The 12,104-nt window shown below is 40.2% G+C and overlaps 1 protein-coding gene across 2 annotated transcripts in view; it reads left to right on the plus strand.

Moving 5' to 3' along the window:
* The window catches only part of GNG2 (G protein subunit gamma 2), a 108,657-nt gene extending 97,250 nt beyond the window's left edge, over positions 1–11,407 (plus strand). For both annotated transcript variants that reach the window (XM_037054306.1, XM_037054305.1), the window contains exon 4: positions 8,305–11,407. In XM_037054306.1, the coding sequence (XP_036910201.1) occupies positions 8,305–8,433 (129 nt within the window). In that variant the 3' untranslated portion in view covers positions 8,434–11,407. The remainder of the gene's footprint in view (positions 1–8,304) is intronic.
* The last annotated feature ends 697 nt before the right edge of the window (positions 11,408–12,104 follow it).

Genomic DNA, 12,104 nt, shown 5'->3' on the forward strand with positions numbered 1-12,104 from the left:
ACATTGATGTTTCTCTCCCTCTCTCCTTCCCCTCTAAAGATAAATAAATAAATAAAATCTTAAAAAAAATTAATTCAAGGGTACATTAATAACTGAACATAAACCTTTATTTTTATGAGGTCTGATAAAAATTTTTAAATGTTAATAGACATTGTGAAGCACCAAGTATATGCTTAGCCTTATGCATTGTACGCACAGCGAGGAAAGTATTGCAGCTGTAAAGCCTTGATGGTTTGAAATGTCTGGGAAATGATGTTGTCTTAACAGTCTTGTTTTCAGGCCAGATGATGTCTCCCCTCTTAGAACATGTAACTATTTTGGATGACAATGTTGAATGCCTTTCTTCTTTGATTAAATAGAGTCAATTAAATACAAGGTACTTTTTCTTGATGAATGTTGTTTCTAAAATTAATTATTCTATTTCCTTTTTAAAAATATCTTGTTGATAGGTACCATCAATTTAATATCACCTTGGAGGAGTGGAAAGGGAAAGCTTACTTAGAATATTCAGCACTGGCTGGTGTGGCTCAGTAGCTTGAGTGCCGGCCTGTGAACCAAAGGGTCACCAGTTCAATTCCCAGTCAGAACACATGCCTGAGTTGTGGGCCGGGTGCCTGGTTGAGGGGGCGTGCGAGAGGCAACTAACTGATATTTCTCTGCCCTCTCTTTCTCCCTCCCTTCCCTTCTCTCTTAAAAAATAAATAAAAATTAAAAAACAACACTCACATTATCTTATAAATAAAAATAAGGAGATATTTCTCTATACAGTGATAATGTCTCTAGTATCATAATCCAAGTTTGAGCCCAGTGCCCCTCACAGTCACAGTGGAAAGACCGTTAGACTCACTGTGGGCACCAGCAGTGATGCGTGGCTTGCGTGGTGATGCTGGCACTGTGGTGACTTGCCGCTCTCCATTCCCTGCATTAGTGAGCTTGCTCTCTGTGGTACCTCCCGTGTTTTCAGTAGAATTCCAAGGCATAACAAAGGAAACCGAGACTTCTTCTGCATTTACCAGTGCTTAAGCTAGGTGTGTAAATTATCCTTTACTTGAACTACACGTTGATGATTCAAAGAAAACGGAAGCTTTTAAGTGGCCAGCACTGAATACCTTAGTGAAAGGTATTTTGAAACAAATGTCAGACCATTCTCTCCTAGTGTGAAGATTCTGTGATCTCTTCCCAGAGGTTCGGTGGTTTCTTTTGCCCTCAGCTACATTGCCAGGCCTGTGACAGACAATGTTCAATGTTTAGTATAACATTCCATTTTCCAGCCTCCATCCAAGTGTGATCTCTGAAATTCTTATAAGCAACAAATTAAAGTTGTCAACCTGGAGGCTCCATTAATGAATCCAGCTGAAGGAGTGATTGAATAACACTCCTCTTAATGCACAGACGACTTCCCACGTGCACAGTCAGTGACAACCTGTCAGTGCTTGATTCTTTGCCTGATGGCTTACAAGCATTTTGCAACATCATTTTTAAGATGTGTCTCAAAAGATAGACTTGGGTGGCATTACATAATTTGAGGTGTCTCAATTCCAGAATGTAATGAAGACAGAGCTGTATCCCAGCATAATGTTTAAATTCTTAGGTCAGGTTTTTATCCTTAGAGAAAATTACTTCTTCTCAGAGCTGTCAGGATGTCTGCCTAGAGAAGGTTTCTTTTTTTTGTTTTGGTTCATTTTGAAACTAACATCACATTCTAGTGACCTTTTTTGGGACTGCCTAGTGTCCCCTTCCCCTACCTTCCTATTTCTTAGCCCTAGTCTGGTTCAGTGAGGCTGCTGGATAGTGGGGTTTTTAGCAATTGTTGATTTGGGAGATCCTTGCTGTTCTCAGAAGTAAATTTCTTCACCAGCCCGTCAGTTTCATCTCCCTGATCAAGGACACGTTCCAGCAGGTCATGCCCTACCACCGCTCCTCACCATCCTCCCCAAATACACGCATTCTCAATCCCTTTTACCTGACTTTACTTGTATTTTCTTGTAAAACTTTGTACATTCTAGTATTATCTCTAGCAACGTTTTATGTTTAATTTTCTGTTTTCTTCATTCTCCCACTCAAGTACTGTGTAAGCAATTTGATTACGCTGTGCTTTGGAGTAGTTTGGTTGATGTTTCTTCATCTGGGGTTTGTTGAGTTACTTGAGACTTGAGGTTTGTAGTTTTCATCAAATTTCAAAAATTTTCCTCCTTTATGTCTTCAAATATTTTTCCCTTCCCTCTACCCATCTTTCTCCCTCCCTCACAGACTTCAACTATGCACGAATTGGATCACTTCAAGTTGTCTCCTTGCTCAGTGTGTGCTGTATATTTTTAGCCTGTTTTCTCTCTGCTTCACTTTGAAGAGTTCCCTTTGTTGCCTTCAAGTTTACTCATTTTTTCCTCTGCAGCATCTAATCTGATGCTGATTTCATCTAGTGTATTTTTCATCTCCAGAGATTTGATCCATGTCTTTTTAAGATCTCCCATGTCTGTTTTTATCATTTTTGCTTCCTTCTATATTTTTGATTATATGGACGATATATACAACAGCTATTTTAATATTATCTTTATCTACTAATTTTTTCACTGTATCCATTCTAGGTCTTTTGGGATTAATTTTTTCTCCTCATTAGAAGAGAAATTTTTTCCTACTTATTTCATGCCTGTTTTTTCTTGTTGTTGTTTTTATTTTATACATTATGGACTTTATCTTGTGGCATGCTAAAGTTTTTTTTAGTTCTTTACATGTTTTAATTTTGCACTGTGATGCAGTTAAGTTACTTCAAGACATTTTGACTTCTTCTAGGCTTACTGTTAAACTTTGATAGGGAGTCTTTAACAGCCTTTAACCTAGGCCTATTTGGTACCACGACAAAACAATACCCTTCTAAGGACTCTACTCAATCCCCAATTTTATTGTGAGGTTTTTCTACTCTGACCATTGGAGACACAAATTATTTGGGCCTTATGGGCTCATCGGGGATTGTTTCATGTGATCCTTTCTGAAATTCTTTGCACAGCTTCAAGCAGTTGTCTTCCATAAATGTGCTTAATCAGTATTCAGCTGAAGACGGAAAGGAATCCTCTGAAGGCTTCCGGGGTGTGAGTGCTTTCCCCTGCCCACAACACACACGCAGATCTCTCTCCCCTGTTACCATTGCCTCACCTCGGGAACACTTCTGAGTTCTTTGGGCACTCCCTACCCGTGCTGTGGCTTGGAAACCCTTTCAGGCAGCAAGGCTTATCTCATCTCCATTCTCAGGGATTATTACTGTTGCTGCCTGCTATATAACATTTAAAAACTTTTTTTCATGTATTTTGTCAAAATTTTAAGTTCAAGCAGGAAGGTTTCATTGGTCTCTGCAACTCCATCAGAATCAGAATGGGAAGTCTACGATGCTACATCAGTTCCACAAGGACAGGAATCTTTGTGAATTTTGTGTTCCCTAATTCCAAGCCTCTAGACTGTGTCAGGCATATTAGATTTTCAGTAAATATTAGCTTAATGAAATACTTGTTGAATAAGACAGTGTTTGAGAACTCTTTCAGCAATTATTTGAGTGTCTACTATGTGCCAGGCACCATTTACACAGTGATGAGTGAGGCAAACTTGGCCCCTGCTGTCAGAGAGCACAGCACTTAAAGTGAAAGACATATATCAAAAAAGAAGAAGAAGAATGATCCTAATTATGTACTGCGGTGAGTGTTTTTCTATGAAGGAACAGAGCAGGGTGCTCAGAGCCAGAATAATGAGGAAAGTCAGTATGGGATGAAGTGTTCTGTAAGGACCCTAGAAAAAGGCAACATTTTAGCTGACTCCTGAAGGAAAAGAAAGAGCCAGCCTGCTGGGGCGATGGGGAGAAGAATGTTTCAGCAAGTTGTATATGTGAAACTCTGGGGCTTTGAAAAGAACTTGAAAATTTGGCAAAATTGGAGGAGACCTGTGTGGGGAGGAGAGAATACCACGGCATGGAAGTGGAGCAGTGGGCAGGCCCAGCGCAGGCAAGACCCACGGGCCGCTTTATGATGTTTTGGTGTTCTGCCAAGTGCAATGGGAAGCTATTGAGAGTTTTAAATAGGGGAGTGATACGAGCCATTGTACATTTCTAAAATATCTTTCTGGCTGCATATGGGGAATACTACTCCTGGCACAGTTATGAAAGAAGAAAAATTATTTAAAACCAAGATTCTTCAACATTTCTTTGTGCCCTAAACCTGCTTGGCTGTCTGTTGAAGAATATGGTTCCTTTCTCAGAATAATGTGTTTAACTGACAAAGGGAACTATGTTGAAATATGGTTCATCAAAATATTTTTAGGAAGCCCTGGCTGCTGTGGCTCAGTGGATTAGGTATGGGCTGCAAACCGGGAGGGTCGCCAGTTCAATTCTTGGTTGGGGCACATGCCTGGGTTGCAGGCTGGGTCCCCCATTGGGGCTATATGGGAGGTGACCACACATGGATGTTTCTTTCCCTTTCTTTCTCCCTCCCTTCCCCTCTCTCTAGGAATAAATAAATAAAATCTTTAACCACAGAGGTTAATCTTTAACCTCGATCGTGTGGTTCGCAGGTGGTTCGAGCCCTGGCTTGTGTAGCTCAGTGGATTGAGCGCGGGCCTGTGAACCACACAATCGCAGTTTGATTCCCAGTCAGGGCACATGCCTGGGTTGCAGGCCAGTTCCAAGTTCCCAGCAGGGGATGCACGAGAAGCAACCATACATTGATATTTCTCTCTCTCTCTCTCTCTCTCTCTCCTTCCCCTCCCCTCTAAGATAAATAAATAAAATCTTTAAATATATATATATGTTTTTAAGGAAAATACTTATGATCTAGTTATATATGTGTATACTCCTTTATTAACTGATTATATAATAGAATCTAGTAGTGGGTCTATAATTATAAAGTGGATGAACATGAACAAAATGTTGAGATGTTTGCAATAACTAGCAAGAAAATATCTGATTTCTATTGGCAACTAAGTCACCAAAACTGCTACTGTAGTGTGTTGTTTACATCTATAATGGGAAGAAAAGCTGAATTTTCTTTGAGGTTAGTGAAAATAAAGACGTAATTATTTTTAATCATTGAAGTTCATAGACTACCCCTGAATTCTACCCATGGGTCCTGTGTTAGTCCATTTGAGCTGCTATTACACAATACCATATACTACATGGCGTATAAACAGTAGAAATTTTTAAAAATATTTTATTTATTTATCTTTATAGGGGAAGGGAAGGAGAGAAGGAGAGGAATATCAGTGTATGGTTGCCTCTCGTGAGTCCCCTGCTGGGAACTGGCCTGCAACCCAGGCATGTGCCCTGACTGGGAATCGAACCTCGATCGTGTGGTTCGCAGGCTGGCGCAAACAGTAGAAATTTATTTCTCACAGTTCTAGAAGCTAGAAGTCCTCGGTCAGGGTGTTGGCACACTTGGTGTCTGATGAGGGCCTGCTGCCTAGTGTAGAAGGCTGTGTTCTCACCATGACTTTACATGGTGGAAGAGGCAGCGAAGCTCTCTGGGGCCTCTTTTATGAGGCCACTAATCTTATTTACAGGGGCTCTGCTTTCATGATGCAATCACCTCCCAAAGACCCCTACCTTCAAATCCCATCACACCAGTGACTACCATTTCAACATAGGATTTTGGGGAGACACATTCAGTCTACAGCAGATCCCTTGGGAATTTTTAACTTAAGAGGTTATTTCAGTAATCATGGAGAAAAAGGCGGAGGCCTGAACTAGGGGAGTAGTAATAGAGATGACAATAGGGGACAAATTTGAGATATTTGGGGAGAATCAATGGGATAGTAAAGGGAGAGACTACCTAGAGTTACTGGGGAAATCTTTATGAAAAAAGTAGATCGAGGGTTGTAAAATACCAAAGAAACTGTGTGCAGAATGTTAAAAGGAATCCTCAGAGAGCAAGGTTTTCCAGGCAGACTGTTGCTGTGAATCCGTGTAAGGTGAGCAACAAGGAGGACAGCCATGGACTAGCAAGGAAGAGCATTCAGAAAGATTAAGTCAGGCACACAGAGACCCGTGACTCGGCCACTCGTGGGCTGTGAGATGGAGGGCAAACACCTAATGAAGCCTCAACTTCTCATACTAACGATGAGGATAATAATAGCATGACCAACGATATTGTTGTAGGGATTAAATGAGATACTGTAAAGTGACTAGTACAGTTCTAACACATAGCAAGGTATAAACAGGTAAATATAAGGAGTTACTTTAATTGCTGCTAGGATTCTGGTAGTGTTTTTGACTGTCACCCACAGGAGATTGCAATCTAGTTAAGGAAACAAGGTAAAACACATAATATATTTTGAGAAGGAAATCATCAAGAATCAAGTGTTCAAATAGAAGAAATTAGAAATTCTAAGCAATTAATTTTTCCCAGAATAACGCTTTTCTGCTTCACAATGAGATTTTGAGAACTTCTGCCACATATTTGTCTGTGAGCATTGCAAATGAATAATTATGGTCTCCTCTTCACAAGTGAGTTTCAGGTATTACTGTTGTCCAGTCTCAGCTAAGCTCCTGTTTGGTGCAATGACTATCGGTCAGACCATGAAAGGCACACAAAAAAGTAATCGAGATTCTGAAAGTCTGTCCTTTGCTTTTATTTAGAGGAGCTAAAACAGGATGTTTCCTTTCATTCTGTCATAGTAGCATTTCATAAAGATGCACAGGGAATTTTAATCAACCTTTAGAACTAGCCCTGCATTTGAGTAGTTTGTATGTGGGTGGCTGTGGCTTAATGGCAAAACATAAGGGTTCAAGTTCTTTTTCTGCTGTGTACTTTGCTATATGACATATGCAAAGTGTGGAGCCTTAATTTTTCATTTTTAAAAGGAGGGTAACATTTTCTGCCTCAGGATTATTATGTAGATCAAAAGAGAAAACTTAAGTTAATCTCTGAACCAAAATAGAAACACAATAAAAATATTTTATAAGCAATATAATGTCTATTAGAGAGTGAGACTTTAAGCCAAAAACTGTAACAAGAGACAAGGTGATTGTATAATAATAAAGGGGTCAGTTCATCATCAAGAGGATATAACAATCATAAATATGTATGTACCCAATATTGGAGCACCTAAACATATTAAGCAAATATTTACAGACCTAAAGGAGAAAATAGACAGCAGTACCATAATAGTGTGGGACTTCAGTACCCCACTTTTAACTATGGACAGGTGCCCAGACAGAAACTTAGAGGAAATGTTGGACTTCACCTTCACTATCCATTAGAGCAAATGAACCTAACAAACATACATAGAACATCTAATCCCACAGCAGCAGAATGCAGGTTCTTCTCAAGTGCACATGAAACATCCTGTAGGATAGGTTAAATAATAGATCACAAAAAAAGTCTTAGCAAATTAAAGAAGGTTGGAATCATACCAAGAATCTTTTCTAACCACAGTGGTATGAAACTAGCAATCAATAACTGGAGAAAAACTGGAAAATCCACAAGAATATGGAAATTAAACAATACACTCTTGAGCAACCAGCCAGTGGATCAAGAAGAAATAAAAAGGGAAACAAAAAAATCTTGAAACAAACAAAAAAAGGTAAACAATATACCAAAACATATAGTATGCAGCAAAAGCAGTTCTAAAAGGAAAGTTTACAGTGATAAATGCCAACATTAAGGGAAAAAAGATCTAAAATAATCTAACTTTATACCTCTAGAAACTTAAAAAAAAACAGATTATGCACAAAACTAGCAAATAGAACAGAAATAACAAAGATCAAAGCAGAAACCAATGAAATAGAACCCAGAAAAACAATACAAAAGATCAGTGAAACAAAGTGCTGATTTTTGAAAACATTAACAAAATGGACAAACTTTTAGCTAGACTAATAAAAGAAAGATTCAAATAAGTAAAATCAGAAATGAAAGAAGAGGCATTACAACTGACACCACACAAATACCATGTAAAAAGGATCATAAGAGAATACTATGAACAATTAAATGCCCATAAACTGGAGAACCCACTCAGGGCTGTACTGATGCAGAGCTGATACTTGCAAGACCCCGACAACATGCATTTCCTTCAGTTTTATGCCCTAAGTGCCTATTCCCCTCACCCTGGTCCTGGACCTGCTTGCAGCCGTCCTGTGACATCAAGACCATCAACTCCCTTTGCAGACGGAGGTTAAGTATCTTGCTTCACTCTCACTTGAGCTAGTAAGTGGTGGGGTTAGGATTTGAACCTGAATTCTCAAGGGAAGTTGGACACCAGAGCCTGGGCCTTGACCGACTGCACCTGCATGGAGGCTTCATCTAAAGTTTCGGTTGTTGTCTTCCTTTCCAGGTGTCCAAAGCAGCTGCAGACTTGATGGCCTACTGTGAAGCTCATGCCAAGGAAGATCCCCTCCTGACCCCTGTTCCGGCTTCAGAGAACCCCTTTAGGGAGAAGAAGTTTTTCTGTGCCATCCTTTAAGTCTTCAAGAGGAGCCTGAAGAGCCTCAGGGCTCCTGGGACACTGACGTAGAGTTTTTAGCAAAGTGGGCGCCTTTCTAGTCCACAGCATTTAAATAGAGGGAGGAGAACCATCCTGGGAACTCCAGGCTATGTATGCATGTTTAAAGATCTGGTCCCCTTTATGACAATGGAAGTCAATCCACACCCTGAGTTAAGAGCTCTGATACCTGCAGAGCTGCCTGGAGGAGGGGACTGTGTAAAGATAAAATCCGTGTCATTCCTTTGTTGCTGTCCCTCCCCAAGCCTTCTGTTTCCGCTTCATATTTAAAAAATAAAAATTCAAACAGACCGCTGTACTGAGCTAAGATATGTATGACCTCTTCGGAATGAATATTGTCTGTAGAATACCCTTTGATCAGCTGAGTTGTCCGGTGTAACTGCGGTTCGGTTTAATGGCACTGATGTCTAGTCTTTGTGCCTTCGTTTTCCCTTTCTCCCCGGCCCTCCCTCTATCCCCCTCCCCATTAGAGTAGTACAGAGATAAGACATAAGACGGGACTTGTTTCTGAGACTGAACTCCAAGGATGAGCACCTAAAACGTTTAGGGAGATGTTCCCCGTGGTTTATCCCTCATGGTAGTAACAAAAACGATGCTGGTTGTCTGTGTTCTCTTGCCGCTATTCCTAACATTTGTACATGATAGCTCTGATTCCGCAAGTGAAAGTAAATCATGTGTCGTGACTGGTGCTTTCATGTATTTGTGACAGTTTTTGAGTACTCTTGCATGAACATGTCCCTATGTTACATCCATTCAGCAGTTTTGTTGTTTTGAAAAAGGAATGAGAGAGAAAAGAAGCTGGGAAGGAAAAAACTCAGTATCTTAAAAATTGAGATTACTTCAGCGCCTTAGCCACGCCTAAAATACCTCCTGGTTATCAGTGGTATAAATGCCTCTTCAATGTGATTTCCAGAATCCAAAGCATTTGGGTTTTATCTGGGGTCCATGCCTCACAGGTACCGCCAAGCAAGGAGAGGTGAGGCCCCACCGTGAGCAGGGAGCTGCTTTTGTCACAAAGAGCAGATTCCTCCTTCCCCCAAATCACATAAATTCTAGATTGAAAGAACACTTTCTGTGCTCTTAAGAAAAACGTGGCCCCTTTTTTGTTTGTTTGGTTTTGGTTTTTATTTTTTTGTTTTTCCAAGTATCAGGAGAAACAAACCCATGGCACCAGAGAAAAGTCCTTCTCAGAATCCCAGCTATTCGCCTTTCTGGGAGAAGGGGGCAGGTGTGGCCCCCAAGGGCCCCTCCATCAGAGGGGGTCGGGCTCTTTCCGCTGAGATGGTCTTTGTGTGTCATTCACCTGTTTTTCCAATGGAATCTTTCCTCTGTTTTTGTTCTCCCTCTTGTTTGTTAGAGTCTCTCAGACTTTATTTGCCACTTCCTTGGGAACAGAGAGCCCCCTCTTCCCAAGAGATGACACTCACGGACTTTTCATGGTAGCTCTAGTCTCCATCGGCAATGGGAGGCACTGGCAGCCTTTATCATATCTTGTTTGCTTCAGAATCCCAAAAGGCCACTTCCAAATTAATTTTCTTTTCCTCTCTTTCCATACCCCCATTTTTTAAAGGAAAAGACAAAAAGACTCAATATGCCAGGACAGATTATGAAACAGACTTGGTAAATATTTTCCTTAGTTCCTGTTTATGGACATGCTGGTAGAAGGATACATGCATCCAATGAAGGCTCACATCTGGGGTAAAGCAAGGAGAATACTGAAGTATTTGTGAAAGGAATGAATTCACTTCTATAACCAGATACTTCCGTTCAAACTTTGGGATTTTGTTATTATAGTCGGTAGGACACAGATGAGACTTGGAAAGACCATGGCAGAGCTTGTACTGAACTACACTTGTCCCATCAGCTTAGCGATGCTGTGGACTCAGCGAAAACCATGTCCATTTTTATATGAGCCAAAACATGAATCAAACGTGATCACATAAAAACAGCCATGAGTAAGCACTCTCTGGTGGTGATTAAAGGCATCATTATAAGGCCCTGATGACTTTCGTAATCCACACTACTTATTTTTCTCTGAAGGACTATGTTTTCATGTTAATCTACATCTTTGGGACAATGAAAATGGAATTAAAACTTCATGTGACTTTGTAAAAGGATAGAGAGGGTAGTAAACATACAGCCCATCTGAATTAAGTTTAAGGAAAATGCTTTGGCTTTTTCATAATTTCATGTCCTACAGTATGGAATTATAATACAAGGGTCTATATATGAGTTGAGCTTGTTGATAGTTTTACTTATGAAAGGGAAAAAATCTCTTATGATTACTTATGCCTCTAAAAAGTTTTAATTCTTTTAGAGATTCAACAGTCATTTTCACCAGCGAAATTTTATCTGAAGGGGAAACATCTTACTTAATAAGTCCCTCATTTCTGTGCATAATGTATTGAGTGGTAATGAAATCTGACATAGAATTAAATAATAACAATAACCTTCATATTCTTAAAAATTGCATCCTCAATATTAACTCCAATTTCATTTTTTTCCATTTATAAAACAAATACTATTCTATTTAAATCAGAGGTTGTAAATAAGTACTTTGATCTGAGGCTAATTTGCTAACAATATTGGAAAGAGATTGCTTACCAAGGAAAAAGCAGAAACCATTTCTTCATACGCTCACTCACTAATGGAATCTTGAGAATCGAGCATGCTGTGTTAAGGAATTTTTGTACTTTCTCTCTCTTTTTAAAATATTTGTTTCTAGCTGCTCCTAGCAATGGTGAATTGTTACATATATGCATTGTTTTCCCAGCCCCCAAACTGTTCATGTAGTTCTTATGTAAGACCTATGGAAAGTGTCTCTCGGAGAGAAGAAAGACCGAGATGTTAAAGGAGGAAGACCTGAATGTGATGTGCACATTTTCACCCCACGTGGACCACTCATTTGTTTTAATAAATGGAATTTTCAGACTCACTTCATATGCAGTCAATCTTATTGTGGAGGGCTGTGGACCATCTCCCCCACTGGTTAATTTGGGAATGTTGATGACGCATCAGGTGGATATGGAAATAGGAATTCATTAATTTTCTTTAGGGTTTTGCTAATGGAGGGGCCCTGAGGAAGGAAAAAACTCCCACGAAGCTCTTTACAAACCCTTCTCCATGGTCCTCACAGACATCTCAGGTGCAGGGGTGGGCACAGAGGACATGACGGGGGCGCCCCCNCTAGCTGCTCCTAGCAATGGTGAATTGTTACATATATGCATTGTTTTCCCAGCCCCCAAACTGTTCATGTAGTTCTTATGTAAGACCTATGGAAAGTGTCTCTCGGAGAGAAGAAAGACCGAGATGTTAAAGGAGGAAGACCTGAATGTGATGTGCACATTTTCACCCCACGTGGACCACTCATTTGTTTTAATAAATGGAATTTTCAGACTCACTTCATATGCAGTCAGTCTTATTGTGGAGGGCTGTGGACCATCTCCCCCACTGGTTAATTTGGGAATGTTGATGACACATCAGGTGGATATGGAAATAGGAATTCATTAATTTTCTTTAGGGTTTTGCTAATGGAGGGGCCCCGAGGAAGGAAAAAACTTCCACGAAGCTCTTTACGAACCCTTCTCCATGGTCCTCACAGACATCTCAGGTGCAGGGGTGGGCACAGAGGA

This window comes from Sturnira hondurensis, unplaced genomic scaffold, assembly GCF_014824575.4.
Source record: "Sturnira hondurensis isolate 20B ecotype Veracruz unplaced genomic scaffold, ASM1482457v3 Scaffold0008196, whole genome shotgun sequence".
NCBI lineage: Eukaryota > Metazoa > Chordata > Mammalia > Chiroptera > Phyllostomidae > Sturnira > Sturnira hondurensis.